The sequence below is a fragment of the Mastigoproctus giganteus genome, chromosome 3 (assembly GCF_048544385.1).
Source record: "Mastigoproctus giganteus isolate SK-2022 chromosome 3, ASM4854438v1, whole genome shotgun sequence".
Classification (NCBI taxonomy): Eukaryota; Metazoa; Arthropoda; class Arachnida; order Uropygi; family Thelyphonidae; genus Mastigoproctus; species Mastigoproctus giganteus.
Genome location: NC_143577.1, coordinates 172354550 through 172373537, shown reverse-complemented (window position 1 = coordinate 172373537; position 18988 = coordinate 172354550). Strand labels below are relative to the sequence as shown.

General features: G+C 37.2%; 1 protein-coding gene across 3 annotated transcripts in view; it reads left to right on the top strand.

The window, feature by feature from the left end:
* The window catches only part of LOC150088410 (1-phosphatidylinositol 4,5-bisphosphate phosphodiesterase classes I and II-like), a 1046313-nt gene that overhangs the window by 343381 nt on the left and 683944 nt on the right, over positions 1-18988 (top strand). For all 3 annotated transcript variants that reach the window (XM_090369498.1, XM_090369497.1, XM_090369499.1), the window contains exon 6: positions 14502-14586. In XM_090369498.1, the coding sequence (XP_090225624.1) occupies positions 14502-14586 (85 nt within the window). The remainder of the gene's footprint in view (positions 1-14501; positions 14587-18988) is intronic.

The following is an 18988-nucleotide window of genomic DNA, read 5'->3' as shown; positions in this document are numbered from 1 at the left end:
TTTGAATTGAAATTTTCAGAAAAAAATTATTCAGAAAATAATCAACAATTTTGAGCTACACATTTGAATATTCTGGTTCTGTGATAGGCATTTAGAAAACTGTGTTGTTGGGTAGAAAATGGTCCTGAAAATATTGCATGTGTGCAGGAAGTGACTACCTGCTGCCCAAGGAAATCTGAAATGATTGCTGAAACAAGTGTGTTTAACATTCTCTCTGTTCACCAAGTTGCAGCAATGAAGCAGGCTCTGCATCTACTCCCTAAACAGAAGTAACACCCAGTGAACAAAGTGATATTCAGCCAAGTGCTCCTGCTGAAGCTCTAGCAAGGTGAGTTCTAAGAATAAGTTAGGTAACCTGCCTAATATACAGAAAACAATCTGGTAATTGTTCTCCATAGCAGTGTCAAAGGGGAATAACAGGCCAAAAAAAAAAAAAAAAAAAAACTGTCTAATAACTTTAAAAATATTTCGCATACCTTTTGACACAGAATCAGGATGTGCCACCCAAATACTTCTGAATTCAGTGTTTTTGCATACATCTTACATTCAAGAGATTATATTTGATGATTCATATGAACTCCTATTACCAGTACTTCATAAGAATAGTGATAATAAATTATCAACAATTTTATGGGGCAGTCCTGCAAAAAGTAATTAAACAGGTAAAATGTGCTCTGCATATTTCCCAAAGTTGTTATTCAGAACAGCTAACAGATCCTGGACAGAAAAGAAATAGGTTTTATTAAAGTATTATCAAATTTACAGGGAAGAAAAACATTTAGAATACATTCTAAATTTCCAATGAATGAGGCATCCTATTTAACATATAAGAAATGCTTTCCACCTTTCTTCTATTTTTGTATCCAAAAATGCCATCAGTTTCCCCTCATGTTTCATTAATCAACTCATCATAACCAACTCATGACATTACCAATAGCAAATTCTAAATAAGAAGCATTCAAGGAATTAATTTTGGAAGTTACAGGTTTTTTATATCAACTAAGAAATACTGTTCGAGGTTTACGCCTAAATGGATATCAGATAAACTAATGAGACTTGTTGCAGAAAAGAAAAATGCATGGGATGCATATAAATTATCAGGTGACACAGAAGCCTATGGTAGATATAAGCTAGTCTGTAATCAAGGCACAAAGGTGGTTAGGCAAGTGAAGGCAGATAACGAGAAATCCTTGGTAAAGAATGCAAAAAAAAACAGCAAAGACTTCTTTATTTATATCTACTCTAGAAGGAAGGGGATAAATCAGATTGGTCCACTTGATATCGATGGTTTGACTGTTCATGATTCTGCTCTGATAGCTGACAAACTGAATGAGTATTTTGTATCTACTAATTGAGTATTTTGTATCATGTAGAATTCTGTAGGGAAGTGGAGGACAGAAGCTTATTAAAATCTAACAGGGTGCTAAATGATTTTGTAATAATGGAGAGGAAAGTGGAGAAGAAATTGTTGAAGTTAAACATAAGAAAGGCACCTGAGGTGGATGGGATCTATCCAGTTATATTAAAGGAGGCAGCGAAGGAAGTAAGCAGACCTTTAGACATAATTATGAGAGTATCCTTGGACTCAGAGAAGGTCCCCACAGACTGGAGATGTGCAAATGTATCCCCAGTTCATAAAGGAGGATCAAAAGGTGACACGAGTAATTACAGACCTGTTAGTTTAACTTTCGTTCTGGGAAAAATAGTGGAGTCACTGGTTAAAGAAGCATTGCAGGATCATCTAGACAAGACTGCAGTAATGATTCAGACACAGCATGGAATTGTAAAGGAGAAGTCTTGTCTGACCTATTTGATTTGATACTATGATGTGGTCACAAAGAAACTGGATGCAAATATTATATTTAATATCATACTAGGGGGCTTCACCCTCTTCTCGCTTCACTCTCTCCTTTTGATAAAATAAAAATTAAAATAAAATAAAATAAAATACTTACAAAAGCTTTTGACACTGTTTGTGTCTTTTCCCCAGCTATGAATACATAAATATGTTACATATGGAAATCAAGAATGGTACCGCATGGTAATGCTAGATAAATAAAGTATATGCACAAGGTTTATCTAGCATGACCATGCTTAAACAGTAAAACAAACTTCTGCTACATATTTTAGTATTTGTTATGTATTAACACGTTACCTGCATCCCTCTTCTCTCATTGGCTGAATAAATATCACTAGGAGGACAATTATTTTAATGTATAGAAAGATACTTGGATTTCAAGAAAGCTTTGATACTGTTGCACCTGGAAGCTTTGATACTGTTGCACATGGAAGGTTTGATACTGTTGCACTGTACAGATTGGAGCGGTATGACATTAAGGGCAAGTTGCTACAATGGATAAAGGGATGATTGAGTGGGAGAAGACAGTGAGTAGTAATAAATGGATACTGCTCTTCGTGGACTAGTGTTATTAGTAATGTCACCCCAGGATTCGATATTGGGCCCATTGTTGTTTTGTATATTTATTAATGATATTGATGAAGTTATATCAGGCTTAATGTTCAAGTTTGCAGATGATACAAAGGTTAGCAGGGTTGTTAATGATAGTAATGACAGTATGTTACTCCAACAGGATCTAGAAAAGTTGGGCAGATGGGCTGAGAAGTGGTAACTGAAGTTTAACATTGACAAATGCAAAGTACTGCATACGAGTAGCAGTAACCCCAGAGAAAAACGTACCAACTGTGTGGTACTGCACAAGGGTAGCAGAGAATGAAAAAGGCCTGGGTGTACTTGAGCAGTCAGATATAAAGTTTTCTCAACAGTGCAGACAGGCTGCACCGTTGAGAAAACAGTGCAGACAGGCTGCCAGGACAGAGCTTCAGGTTTTGTCAGTGATCTACAGGAATTTTGTTGGTAGGGATAAGGAAGTGTTTATTCTGTAGATCTGATTTTAGGATGGATGCAGAAGTTCTGGAGCAGGTACAGAGACTGGTGAGTGGAACAAAGGGGTTCTCTTAGGTAGATAGGATTCAATCCTGCAGATTGAAGCATCGGAGACTAGACACCCTCAAGAGGTCTGTTTGAGGTGTTTAAGGTTTTGAATGGAATTGGGAAGTTCAGTGATGATGGCATTCTTCCTGTTGCTCAGACTAAGCACATAAAGGGGGCATAAATTCAAATTGAGAAAGGATGGTTGCAGAATAGATGAATGGAAGTTTACCTTTAGCCAATGGGTGGTTGATTGCTGGAACAAACTTCCATATGATGTTGTCGAAGTGGATAGCTTGAATAAATTCAAGGAAGGGATAGATTGTTGGAGGAGATGGAGACCTGAAATGGGATTTTTTTTGCTTATGATGTATAAGCTTCCTTTCTTGCATTATTTGCTACTATTAATACTAAAAATATATATACCATGATTCCCAAACTTTTGTTACCATCAGCAATAGGAAGGATGCCATCAGCATTTAGCTTACTCAATTCATTTAATACTTTAAACATCCCAAACAGATCTTGCAGGTGCTTAGTTTCCAGATGCTGCAATTTGCAGGACTTAAGCCTTTCTTGGTAAAGATATGATTTTGTTCCCTTCAATATCATTAAGTCTGACCCCATTCTGCAAACATTTTTGGGGGAGGGAAGGGTACCCCCTTTCCTTCCCCAAAAATGGGTAAAGATATAGCAAAATATTTAAGTACGAAATGATTCTAAGTATAATTCAAATGCTATTCAATAATATGAAGTATGATATTTGTGACGAAATAAGTAAAGATCTATTTTTTAAATATATGGTTTACTGTATCAAGTGATCATTTGGCAGAAGGGTTTTGAAACTTCTGGAAGATAATTTAAGACTGTAACCTTGAACTAAATAAAAAATTTTTCAAAGTTATGATCGAGTAGTTGAAATTAGTGGGGTGTATGAAAAGCCAATTGAGCACAACAGATGCTTTTGCAGATTCAGATGTTACGTATGCTAGTGTAGAATCTGTGTGGTGTGATTTAGTTGGAAGAAAAAGTATAATCATGTACATAATTTATAGACTAGAAGTTTGTGAAGATTATGACCCTCTGCATGCAAATGGAATGGCTAAACTAGTATGTCTTGTTATGGTGATTTAATTTTGCCCCTAATTTATTGGGGTAAGGGAAGGGAAACAAAATGGGGAAAATATTTTTAAATAATCTAGATAAATTACTTTTCTATCAGCATATTTTAATTATATTTTACTTCTCCTTATAGGTTTTTTCAATCCCATGAGAGATATTGGTACTGGGTTCATGGGTTGGTTGTTATGTTCAGCTATTATTATTGGGTCGGGGAACTCTGATTATCCTACTGGTGGTCCTTGGAGGTGTTCTCTGGGAGGCCTATTGCTGCTAGGTTCTTTTGTAGGCTCTTTGGCACTGTGCTTGCGGTTGACACAGTGATTGGGATGAGTGTTACTTGTTCCATCTCTTTGACTAGTTTCCTGTCTAAGGTGTGTGTGCCTCCTGATCTTTTCCTTGTAGGTTTTCTGAAGGTTGCTGGTGTTGGGCACTGCTAGGATGATCATGTAGGTAGTCTTTTCCTTCTTGAGGGTTATGTCCAGATTCTCAGTTGCTTTATTCTGTTCAGTGAGGTCTCTCAAGGCTTTTTCTTCTTTTCTGGCAATGGTCAGTCTTTCAATGCCTTCTGATAGTGTTGGCAGCCCTTCATTGTTCCTGGTTTCATCTCATGATACCCCCCCCATCCTAGCTCAGTGTTAATCCACTCTATGATCCCATTTCTTTTCCTTCTCCTCCAATTCTGCTGATAGAGAATTTCTAGACAATACGTGCATTATTTTGGGTTTTTTTTTTTGTAATATTATTGACAGTAAAAGGTTATTTCTCAATTCTCTATGTAAGTATGCTGTGCAGAGGTAACAGCTTATACAAAATATGTGAACGACTGATTCAAAAGCTATTTTCCATGCTTCTGTAAGTGATTATCAGTACAAGTGTTCATTTCAGGAAAACACTTACAAAGGTATGTGCAAATCACATAAGCTGCAATGGGATTGTGGTGCAATTTGTAAGAAAGATAAAAAAAAGATGATTGTGTGGACAAGGATTCAATAAATCTGTCAGATGCTTGTCATTTGCAATTACTGTATGATTCATTACAATTGAATGATACAACTCTGATTATGGAAAATTCTTTTTCTAGCCAACCCGATACACCTAAAATTAAAATTGTAATGTCTTTTTTAGTGAAAACAGAAATTACATTAAAAAATTTTTATCTAAAGCTATCATCGTGTAATCCCTTTCTATTGTGTCTGGGCAGAATTACAGGCACTTACAAAATTAAATCAAGTTTAAAGCAAAATCCTGACTCATGACTTTTTCTCACTATTACCCTGTACTTGGGAAACAATTTTAGGGAGGGACAGAAATGTCCGAGAGAGAGAGAGAGAGAGAGAGAGAGAGAGAGAGAGAGAGAGAGAGCTTAAAATGCTATCTCATGGTGTGTGAACATAGTGGAGTGTAGGCCAATTTAATTAAAGTATGTTCACTTTGCCCCTCAGAATCTGAACGTTGTAGTTAATGATGCTTTCTTTTTTACGTCATTGAAGATAAAAAAAAGTGTTCAGTTTAGTTGAATGACTTTATCAGTTTTTTTCTAATAGTAGTAAAAGATAGGAAACTGCTTAGGTTTCTCTGAATCTTATAAAGTGATATTAAAAAAATCATCTACAATTCACTGGTCAAAAAGACACAAATCACTACATCTGAAATATAAATTTACTCTTGTGTTGAAGACATCACTGATAATTCTGCTTAGTAGAAATAAAGAAAGTTTTACGTGCAATGACATTAAGAAAGAAATTCAATTTTGAAAATGTTTTTCTTTTTGAAAAATTGTCAAAAAATTTTGTACTCATTGGATGTTACGTCCAAACTCCCACAATCAGCAGATGTTGATCTGCCAAAAGCTTTCCAGTTGCTGCATACTGCATTAGAAAGAGTAATTAAGAAACAGTTTTAATTGCTCTAATGCAAGTGCAAAAAGATGACACTGTTATGGTAGAATATAAACAAAATTTCGGGATTCTTGTTTGCTTGAAGTAAAATATATGGATGGTGAGCTGTGTGTGAAGACCAGAGGTTTATGAGTGTGAAAAATGTTTTCATAACTGAAGGGTTACCTCCAATCCACTGTTTACCTTTAACCGAGCCATTATAGCAATCAAGTGACATTTTTAGAGTTTGAATGAGATTGTGGACATGTTGCACTGCATTAGAGTAATTAAAAAGGCCATCTCATGAGCGAATATAAATCTGACCTAACATCCTCTTTGGAGCTCAACTTGCATCATTCAGGATTAGTTTGAAACCATAAATAGCCAAGATTTTTACAATAAACGATGTATCCTAATTGTTAATTATTTACAACCATTCTCTTATTTCAAATATTCTGGATCTTTTGTTATTGCTTACTCTTCTAATAATCTTGGCAACAATGGAATGCTCATTTTCAAAATTACAATTAAGAACTGTCTTAGAAGTACAATGACAAGGATGGTAACCCAGACCTTCCATTTTATCTATAGGAAATCAATGGGTGCATAAATTAAATAACAAGAAAATCATCAAAACATCTGCAGAAACAAAAGTAAGAAAAGTTAAAATGTAAGGCATGAGATAATGTGATTAAAGTTGATTTTGTTGATTACTTTAATTTATAAAATATTAATTTGGAAAATATGTTTAGACATATTTTCCAAAACTCCGCATAAAAAAATTCCATAGCACAGCTGATTGCCATCTGTAAAATGCCTGAAGCTTGTAATATAACAAATTTTGAACAAATAAAAGGACCATGGAATACTGAAAGGTGAACTGGCCAATTGGACAGCTTAGGTAAGTTCTAAGGAAATCTAACATAACCTAACCTAAACTGTTACTAATTTAAACAAAACCTTTTAAAAAATGAGCAGAGATTCATTTTCCATCCTTGCTTGATTTTTTAAGGAACTTAATTGTTAATGTGTTGTTTGAAACACTTAGCATGGGTTTTTAACACTAACTTAAGATTGTATAATAAAAATACTTATACATCACATTCCTTTATGTAATGAATTAATTAGTCTTAGTAGTGGAAAAAAATATGCAAGAAACTAAGTTTATATGCAGCATAGGTCATAAAAAAAATATATATATATATATTTTGTGAACTAATTTTTACAAACTAATTCTATGACAAATAAATTAATTTTTGTTTTCAAATTAACTTTTGAAAAAAAGAGTTTGGGCACACATGAAGAAGAAGCATTTCATTTGGGAGGCCATGCTTGTAGTACCAAATACTAACCACTCTTAACTTCAATAACCGCTTGGTCACTGGTGGTACAGCTCCTGCCTCCATGTGGTGGGGCTGGTAATCTGGGGGAAAATTCATCCCTCAGGGCTAAAAGGAGCAGAAATAGAAACTGATGTATTTCCACATTTAGAGCCTAAGAGCTCTCCACTTGACAATGACACCGACCATGACTTCTGTCTTTCAAAGAGACTTAAAAAGGACACAAGGAAGCAGGAATCTCCAGCTTTCCTCATAGTACATTCTTTGTCATCCCAACCTGTGAGCAAGCTCTTCCCTTTCATCATCCAGAGATGCCTAGAAAATGTTGCAGGTTCATCAAAAATGGTCAGACGTCTCCACTTAGGAGATTTACTGATAGAGACATCTCACTCAAGACATTCTGAGTTGCCGACCGGGCTAGCCGAGTGGGTAAAGTGCCTGCCTGGCAACCCAAAGGTTGCAGGTTCGAATCCCACCTCGGGCTTGGATCAGAGTACCGCAAAAACCTTGGGAGGTGCATTATGGCCACAGAAACTGATGCGCCAACAACTAACAAAAAAAAAAAAAAAACATTCTGAGTTACTATTACAACTAACTTTAAGTGGAATACCAGTTCAGGTCACCCCCACACAACACATTGAATTCTTCCAAGGGAGTGAACTATTAAACGTTTCTGAGAAAGAAATAGTTCAGAAGCTAAAAGATCAAAGTGTGTGTGATGCAAAATGAATCATGATCCGAAAAGATGGAAACTTAATTCTTATGTGAAACATAATCTTAACTTTCAGTACTCCAAATCTACCAGGTTCTGCCAAAGCAGGTTACTTGAACTGCTGCGTTAGGCCCTATATCCCAAATCCGCTTAGCTGTTATAAATGTCAAAGGTTTGGCCATTTTCAGACAGCATGCCGTGGAGACATTGTATGTCCAAACTGTGGGTGCAAAAATCACACGCAAGCAGAATGCAAGGCTCCAACACCACCGTGTCCTAATTGTAGTGGCAAGCATCCAGCCAAACTCCAAAGATTGTGAACTATGGAAGATAGGAAAAAAAATACAAAAATATAAAATTGAAAATAAAGTCTCTTACCAAGAAGCAGAAAAACAGGTCAATTTAAATATACCCAAACGCACTTATGCTTCTACTATTCACAGACACGAATCAGTAGCATGTCAGACAGAAGTATCCATCTTCCAAAAATATCAAGATCAGACTGGGCTTGATCAGTACTCTCGGCCAGCATCCATCTAAAACAAATTCGGTAGACCATAGCAATAATATGCCACTCACAATTCCATCCCTGAGACCTCTGCATTGTCAGGTAGCAGAAAATTTGCAAAGATTGTATCCTGTTCAGGTGAAACAATCATGCCTAACAAGCATAGATACAGGTGATACTATCGGTCAAGAAGAACTGCTTGAAATACATGCAGAAGGTGATATGGATGATAGCAATGAATCAGGACCTCCCACTTTTCCCCGAAAAGAAAAATAAAAACCAGACCATCACAAACAATCAGCTTATAAAAAGCAGTCAGATACATCTTCCACAAACAAAACCAAATAATGGAACACGTCATTCAATGGAATTGTAGAGGTTTTCGCAGCAACATTGACAATATCAATGAACTAATTCACTGCTTCATCTCATTGCCTTGTGCCTGCAAGAAACCAACTTGATGCCCCAAGTTTCCCCTACAGTCAAAAATTACACTATCTTCAGACAGGATAGATCCGACCCTAATAATACCCATGGAGGAGTAGCTATCCTGTTGGACTCGAGTTCCCTCCAGATGCATTCCATTGCAAACCTCCTTAAAAGCTGTTGCCACACGCATAGTAATTGGAATCACTGTTACATTGGTCTCAATTTATCTTCCACCTAATCATCCATATTCTATTCAGGAAATCGAAGATCTTGTGTTGCAACTACCACCTCCCTTCTGTCTAGGTGACTTTAATGCTCACCACCCATTATGGAGTTCCTTCTGCTTAGACAAGCATGGAAAGCTTATTGAAATGTTGATAGGCAGACAGAATTTAACATTGTTGAATACTGGCTCTCCTACCTATGTTCATTTTCCTACCGGATTAACCTCCGCAATAGACCTTTCCATTTGCTCTCCAGTGCTCTATCCAAGTATCGATTGGGTAACTCTTAACGATTCTCACAACAGCGATCATTTCCCAATAATATGCAAAATTCAAACTTCCTGTTCATTACAAAGAGATAATCCAGTAAAATGGAAATTTGCAATGGCTGACTGGATAAAATACAGCAGGCTTGTTTCGTTCAACAACCATATCATATAGTGCTCTTCTATCAGTCATGTTACTGAACACATAACAAACCAAATTCTAACAGCTGCAACCGCTGCCATTCCACAATACCAAGTCAGGAAAAGGCAAAAATTAAATTATTGGTGGAATGAAGAGTGCAACAATGCAAAAAAAGAGAAAAACAAAGCATGGAATCAATTCCACAAACATCCAACCACTTCCAATCTTATTAATTATAAGTGACTTAGAGCAAGAGCCCGTTATATCAGACGAAAAGCAAAAAAAGAATCTTAGATTAAATTTGCTTCCTCAATTAATAAAAATACAGACAACAGACTGATCTGGAATAAGATAAAACTGTTAAATGGCAAATTTCTTCCAACATCTACTCCACTAATTAACCGGAATGGACAGGAACTCTCTACCCCCTGCAGAAATCGCAAATGCACTAGGATCTGTATTTTCTCAGTTGTCCTCCTCAATTGCTTATGACCAATCATTTCAAAAAATTAAAGATGTAACTGAAAAATCCAAACTGAATTTCACTGACAGATGTGCATTAACATATAATCAACCATTCACCATGGTTGAACTGCAGCATGCTCTTACCAACACAAGGAACAGTGCTGCTGGCCCTGATGGGATATTTTATGTAATGCTCAAAAATTTAGATCCAAAATCACACTTGTCACTGCTGATTGATTTAGATTCTTCAATCGATTCACTTAACATACATTCCCAAGCTCCTGGCATCATTCCTACATACTGGCTATCCCAAAACTTGGTAAAGACTATTCTGTTCCTCATAACTACAGATCAGTTTCACTTACCAGCTGCCTGAGCAAAACCCTCGAAAAAATGATTCATCGCCATCTGACTTGGTATCTCGAGTCCCAAAATTTGATCAATAACAATCAATTAGGATTCAGAAAAAATCGATCATCATTGGACCTTATAATTAAAGCTGAAGCAAACATCAGAAATGCATTCATCAAAAAGGAGCATCTTGTTATGGTCTGTCTGAGAGGAAATTTGCCATATTTCATCCAAAATTTCCTACAACAAAGATCCTTTTAAGTTCATTATCAGGGAACTCTCTCCAAAAACTTTGTCCAGGAAGGAATCCCTCAAGGGTCCCTTCTCAGTGCCACTCTATTCGCAGTTAGAATTAATCACTTAACTGAACTCATTCCGAAAACAGTGGACTCATATCTTTATGCCGATGATCTCACAATCTCCTGCCATTCTCAAAACATGAATTATATTGAGAGGCAATTGCAGATATCAATAAATCGGATCCAGATTTGGATGACACAAAACTTACAGACTATCAGGTTACTTACATACTTACAGACTATCAGGTTACTTACATACTTACAGACTATCAGCTTACAGGTTACAGACTATCCAGCCAGAAATCCACTGCCATTCACTTCTGTACCATATGTAAAATGCATCCTGTAAAATTAGATAACCATCCTATTCCAATAGCAAATAGTATTTGTCTGCTTGGTTTAATTTTTGACAGCAAGTTAAACTATCAAAAACACATTGAACATCTCCGGAGAGCTTGTCAAAAAAAAATGAACATGCTTAGAGCCTTATCAGCAACAACCTGGGGAGCAGACCGTTACACCTTGCTTCACTTATATAGATCCATAATCAGATCTCGACTGGACTATGGCATGCTTGTCTTTGATTCTACTAGGGAAAGTGCTTTATCTTGCCTCAACCCTATTCAACATTAAGCTCTTAGAATCGCCCTAGGTGTGTTCAGAACATCTCCAGTGCAAAGAAGGATGTAGAGATGTAGATTTCAAGAAGGATGTAGAGCTGCTGGAACGAGTACAGAGAAGGGCAACAAGATTAGTGAATGGAACAAAGGGGTGCTCTTACGAAGAAAGGCTTAAGTTTTGCAGATTACAGTGTCTGGAGACTAGGCACCAGCGAGGTGATCTGATAGAGGTGTATAAAGCCTTGAATGGTTTGAGCATGCTCAATGCTGATGGGATTCTTCCTCTAGCTCAGAATGATCACCTGAGAGGGCATAAATTCAAATTGAGGAAAGACAGATGTAGGATAGATGTGCAGAAATTTGCCTTTAGCCAGCGGGTGGTTGGTTGGTGGAACAGACTTCCATCCCGTGTAGTGGAGGTTGATAGCCTAAATAAGTTTAAGGCTCAGCTGGACAGGTATTTTGAACGAACAGAGGGGTGAAGTGGAAGTGGGGTTTTTTTTTTTTTTTTTTTTGGCTGATGCTGCATAAGCTTGCTTTCTTGCATCAAATGCCTCTACTAATGCTAATGCTAAAATGCTAATGCTAAAAGTATGTAGAAGCCTATGAAGCTCCTCTAAAGATCAGAAGAAAGATGTTATTACTGAACTATGCAACCAAGCCAGTCGTCCATCCTAATTGGTCAATATTTAATGATCTGCAACTCATGACCTTTTATAGAAACAAACCACAAGCAACTAGGCCTGCAGGTATTAGGTTAATGGAACTAGCAGAAAACTGGAATATACAACTCAATAAAGTCCACCAAGATCCTATAGATCACGTTCCTCCATGGTTTGTCATCATGTCATCTTGTGACAAATATTTCCACCAATGGGGAAAACACTCTTTAACGGGTATTAACATCCAACAGCTGCACATTGTATGTATACAATGTTATCCTGACTTCACTAAAATATATATACTGATGGATCGATGTCTGAGAGTGGAACAGGTGCAGCAGCAGTATTCCACGACACTACCATTTCTGTATCACTTCTGACAGAAAAAAAAAAAAAAACTTGCTCTGGAAAACATTTTCCTTCTCTCAATCCAAAAGAGCATAATCTACACAGGCTTGAAAAGTGCCCTATTAGCAATGCAAAAGATTTCCACACCTACTCATCCATCACCCCCAAGGACTCACATCTGGTGAGTATGGGCTTGGCACACCTAGGGTCTTGAGCTGAATATCATCATTCTTCTCTTTCTTTCTACTTTTCTCTCTCTCTCTCTCTCTCTCTCTCTCTCAGGGTAATAGGGAAATTTTTTTTTTGGCTGGTGAGCATAAGCCTCAGGCTTCCTTGCACCATATGGCTAATAATAAATAATAAATTACTACAGCTCATCAGATCAGAGTTGATTCATCTCAGAGATCATCGGCAAAAGGTTGTCTTCTGCTGGATCCCAGGTCATACTGGAATACCAGGAAATGAAATTGCAGATGCTGCTGCCAAGCATCCATCCAGCACAGCCCCACTGAATTTTCTGGTCTCGTTCAGTGATTACAAAATGCATATACCAAATATATGTAAGGAATGATGAACACTTCAGTGGCAAACACATATACATAACAAACTCCTTGAAATTAAACTTGTACTACAATTAATGCACAAACAGACAAGAAGAGGTAGTCCTGGCCAGAGCCCGAATAGGCCACACTCATTTGACCCATCTATTCCTGTTATCAGGTAATGACCTTCCACAGTGTACATATTGCCACAGGTCACTCACGATAAAACACATACTCCTGGAATGCACCTTGTATAATAACTCTCATCTAATTTCATTCACTTCTTTCTCGAACTTACGGGAATTGTCACTTAGCCATATCATCAGCGAAAATTCAAACCTTACAGAATTTTTCTTCTTTCTGAAATGAATAGGTTTATATAACCATTTCTAACTGCTTCCATAGAAGCCAATAGTATTAGTATTAGTATGATAGGTGGTGCCTCCGTAGCCAGGTGGGAAGGAGCAGCAGTGTGCAGCACACGCTTCTTGATTAGACCGGGGTTCGAGCCCGTCACCACCAAATATAGAGGATGCGGAAAGGTCAGGGACTGACCACCGCATATTCCCGGAGCAACATGGCCTTAGTTGCTAATGCTCCTAAAAACCAAATAACAACAACAGTATGATAGGTGCAATATGGCCTAAGTAGCCTTTGCACCAGAAAAATCAAAGCACAACAAAACCATGCTTGTAGTAATGTGCCTCTGTTATTTAAGACCACTAAATTCACTGGCTAAGGTAAAGAAAGCCGATGATGAGAACCATGGGAAACTTTTACCGGACAAACTGGTTTCCCGCTACTGCAGTTTCTTTTTGCATTCCCAGTAAACAGATGGTGCGTGTTATCAGTAGTGGCAGTAGAAGTCAATAACAATGTATTGATTAGTTTTTTCTCATTATTAAGAGCAGATTATTGGAGTTCATGAGTGGGCTGAAATCTACTTTTGGGTATATCCTCCAGACTGCCTCAGTCTTAGAGTGTTTATCCCTCCCCTTCCCACTGTTTTAAAATAGGAAAACAAACTTCTACTGATAACACACACCATCTATTGAAGGCGTTTTCCTATTTTAAAACAGCAGGAAGGGGAGATAAACACCCTAAGACTGAGTCAATTTTGAGGGTGTACCCATAAGTAAATTTCAGCCCCGAAGGCATTACACTCACGAACTCCAATAATCTGCTTTTAATAATGAAGAAAAAACTAATCAGTACATCTTTATCAACTTCTACTGATAACATGCACCATCTGTTTATTGAGAATGAAGGGAGAAACTGCAGTAGCGGGAAACAAGTTTGTCTGGTAATAGTCCTGAAGTTTGCTGTGGTTCTCCTGTCAGCTTTCTTTACCTTCACCAATTCACCAAATGCCAGTGCAATATGTCAAAAAATGTAAACATTCAAAACTGATTTTTTCTTGATGATCCTATATATATACAAGTATATCAAGATCACAGTGATATAGTTCTTGAGCAGATCACCATTATGGAAATAGCTCTTTCCTAACCAGCTCTCCATTGTGGAAATAGTACCTGAGGTTTTAGGAAGAAGAATGGTTTTACTCTGAATAAAATTAATTTGTTATTTTTATAAATGTGCATATTTTCATGATTTTTGTTTTTCTTCTTCTCTGCTCATTTGAAGCATTATGAAGAGATTTGCTCAACACAAAGATGATAAGAAAAGAATAGAAAAGGGCCTGGAGCACTGTAATCTCCCAAGTGGAAAGGTATATAATTTTTAATTCTCTCAGTAAGTTTTATGAATAGTAAAGCATGAGATATATCTATTTATAAGCTCAGAATTATCTTTCATCCATCTATACAAGAGTTAGAATTTTGTTGAGACAAGTTAGGAGGGTGTTTAACTGTATGAGTCTTGTAGACCATTTGCAAGTGGTAAGGTTTCTCTAAGACTGACTTACACTTAATGACATAGGGACTGATTTTTAGAGGTGGATACACATAATAGAACAGATACATCATTTCAGAGGGAGCTGAGCGGTGGGGATTTGGGGGAATACAATGACTAATCATTTAATAGTGGCAATAAGATGAGGTAGAACTTATTCTTGCACTCTCTTAAACCATCCTGTTGGGACATGTAGCAAAGTGTAAAGCAATAGGGGATACTGGGCCTACTGGAGGGTTCTCATGGTTCTAATACACTGAGGGCCCATCATCATCGGCCATTTTCAATCCACTGCAGGATGAAGGCCTTTCCACAATTTTCCAGTCCCTTCTGTTTTGTGCAATGGCCATCCAACCTATGAACACTTGAATTTCAACTGTCCATCTACGTTGTTGTCTTCCAGGTTTTCGTTTAGCTCCTCATGGGTACCATTCTGTTATTTTCTTGGTCCATCTGTCATAATGTCTTCGAGCTACGTCCTTCCCAAGTCCATTTCAGTTCTTTAGTTTTGATAAGAATGTCCTTTACTTGTGTTTGCTGCCTAATTCATAAATTTCTCTTCTTATCCAACAGTCTGATTCCTAATATAATTTGTTTCATTCTTTTATTTTGTTTCATAGGTGAGTGCCTAAGTTTCACTTCGATAAGTCATGGTGGGGAGTATACATTAGTTCATTATTTTACGTTTCAGACAAAAATTGGGACATTGCTCCTCAGTATGCAACTACATTTCCTGAAGGCTATCCATCCGAAATTTATTCTTCTCCTGACTTCCAGCCATTTATCATTGTTACAGCTAATGACTTGTCCAAGATAAATATATGAACCTACCTTTCAGAAGATTGGACTGCGACCAGTCCAATCTTCTGAAAGCTTCTTAAGGACCGCAGTAAATAACTTCGCAGATATTGTGTCTCCTTGTTGAACTCCTTTCTCAATTTTAAATTTGCTACTGTCTTTTTCTGGTCTAATAAAGGATGTAGCATTCTCACATTTTTCTACAAAATCATAATGTATGGGGTGTCTATGCCTTTTCTTTCCAGTGCCCAAAGCCTTATACTGTATGGAGTCAAATGCCTTTTCATAATCCACAAATGCCAGGCATAATGGTGTTTTATATTAATTTGCTTTCTCTGTTAGCTGTGATATTACGTGAACATTTACCTTGTTCAGGACGGTAACATTATTCACAATATATCTTCTGTTAGTGAAGATGAAGTCAATTTCATTAGTTGTTATTCCATTTGGGCTTTTCCATGTCCACTTTATGTTCACCCTTTTCTTGAAAAAAGTATTCATTACTGACATTCCTTGAGATTCTGCAAATTCCACAAGTCTTTCACTTCTTTCACCAATTCCAAAATTTCCTATAGTTTCCCTTTCTGTGCTGTTTTGTCTCTTTCCAACCTTAGCATTGAAGTTTCCCATAACAGTGTTGTAGTGAGTTTTCTGTTCATCTAGAAGTCTCTCAGTGAGTGCTAGAGAAACTTATTTCAGTGAGTAATAATTATAATGAATGCATTAATATATGTAATATAAATTGAATCATGGGAAATATTATCAGGAATTTTTTTTTAATGAGATAATAAATGGTTGTCAAGAGAACATTAAAAATAATTGCAGACTAATCTAATCTGAGAATTTTATTTTTGTATCTTAAAAAAATTAAGGAAAGAAATCTACTTGAAGGAGTTTTTCTTTTTTTGTAAATGAAAACCACAAATTATAAAAGTTGTAAGAACCTATAGTACTTAGTATTGTGTGTAGGTTGAAAAGACAGAAAATACTTCTTGACATTAAATTTGAATTTCTGTAGATTGCAATTTTTGTGAAACACATGAGAAGAAAGGTTGTTCCAGAAAATGGAAGTTGAAGGTGATAATTAAGAAGAAAAGTTGGTTTTGTAAGAGTAAAGTTGTAAAATGAATGGATACTGACCAGTTGTGGCAAGTGTTTGGACTGGTTTGGAAGTAGTTATTGGGGGTTGGGATTATGGATGCCATTTCAGAAGAACAGTGCCCATAGAAAAAGCATGTAGCAGAAAAGAATGTCTATGAGACCGAGCGGAGAGACTTTGTGAGGGACGGATCAGTAATTAACCAAACTTAGAATTGATGACAGAAACCTCAGAGAGGTTTTGGGAGTTTCACCCCAGACATGAGAACAGTATTCCAGTAGAGCAGATTTTAATTTATTCAGAAGAAAAATAAAGTTGGGAAAAAAAGCGAGTTACCTGGAGATGAGGATTTTAAGGAATTAGTGGTGGATATTCAAGAAGATAAACTGTTTGTGCAGGGAAAGGTAGAATCTAGTTTTACCTTCCAGGTTCTCAAACTGGAAAGTAGAATGCAGTTTGTTATCATTAGTGGTTCCTTTATCTGCCACCTGATGGTTCCTTTATCTGCAGCTAAAGGAACTACTAGGTGGCAGTGATCACAGTGTGCTGAAGTGGGATTTACTCAAAGAGGTAACTACCATCAGGGATAAAGGGAAGGGTTTTTGCTTTCGTAAAGGTGACTACGGAAGTCTGAGACAGTATTTAAATTCTATATTGTGGGACCAACTGATGATGTACAACAGCAAATTCAAAATAAGAAGCATTCAAAGAATCTTGGAAGTTACTAGGCTTTTCACATAAGAAATATTGTTCAAGGTTTAGGCTTAAATGGATGTCAGATGAACTAATGAGACATGTGACAGAGAAGAAAAATGCATGGGACACACATAAATTAATGGGTGACACAGAAGCCTAAGATAGATATAAGCTAGTCTGTAACCAAGTCACAAAGGAAGTTAGGCAGATTACGAGAAATCTTTGGCAAAGGATGCAAAGAAAAACAGCAAAGAGTTCTTTACTTATGTAAATTCTAGAAAGAAGGGGATGAATTAGATTGGTCCACTGGATATCGATGGTTCAACTGTTGATGATCCTGTTCAGGTAGCTAACACTATAAATGAGTATTTTGCATCTACAGTTACACATGAGGAGTTATTCAGGGAGGAGAATGCCAGAGGTGAAATAAACTCTGGCAGTGAGAGTTAGATGATTTTGTAATAACTGAGAGGAAAGTGGAGGAGAAATTGTTGAAGACAAACATAAGAAAGGCACCTGGGGGGAATGGGATGGGATCTATCCAGTTATATTAAAGGAGGCAACAAAGGAAGTAAGCAAACCCTTAGCCATAATTATGAGAGCTTTCTTGGACTCAGGGGAGGTACCCATGGACTGGAGATGTGAAAATGTGACCCCAATTCACAAGGGAGGATCAAAGGGTGACATAAGTAATTACAGACCCGTTAGTTTAACTTCTGTTCCAAGGAAATTACTGGAAGCACTGGTTAAAGAAGCACTGCAGGATCATCTAGACAAGACTTCAGTTATAGCTCAGACATAGCATGATTTTGTTAAGGGGAAGTCTTGTCTGACCAGTTTGATTGGATACTATGATGTGGTCACAAAGGAACTAGATGCAGGGAATAACTTTGATATCCACTTGCTTTCTTGCATCATGTGCCTTTACTAATGCTAATATACGAGAGGAAAAGAGTGGGAGATGTTATTTGTTATTTGGTTTTTAGGAGCATTAGCAACTAAGGCCATATTGCTCCGGGATATGCGGTGGTCATTCCCTGACTGTATTTGGTGGTGACGGGCTCGAAACCCGGTCTAATCAAGAAGTGTGTACTACGCACTGCTGCTCCTTCCCACCTGGCTATGGAGAAGCCTCAGTGGGAGAAAGAACTGAACTTTGTGGGAAACCAGCATTAGTGGAAAGGTTAGAAGATAGAGATTAATTGTCACCTGCAGTGAGTGGACAGAGAGAGAGAGAGAGAGAGAGAGAGAGAGAGAGAGAGAGAGAGAGAGAGAGAGAGAGAGAGAGAGAGAGAGAGAGAGAGAGAGAGAGAATAGGATACCCAACTGCAAAGAACAGTTGAGAATTCATAAAACACAAGCTTAGTTTGAAGACTTTTATGCCAAACATGATCAAAAGCCTTACAAATGACAACAGCAACTGCTTTAGTTCCACCAAAATTTTACACAGTTGGGTAAACAGCCGATATGTCACCAGCGGACTATTTTCATTCTCCAAAAGTAGAGAATGAAAAAAACCTGTGGGAATTGTGCAGTCAGATATGAAGTTTTCTGAGCACTGCAGACAGGTGCGAGGGTAGCTCATGGTGTCTTGTCAATAATATCCAGGAATTTTCCAAGCAAGGAT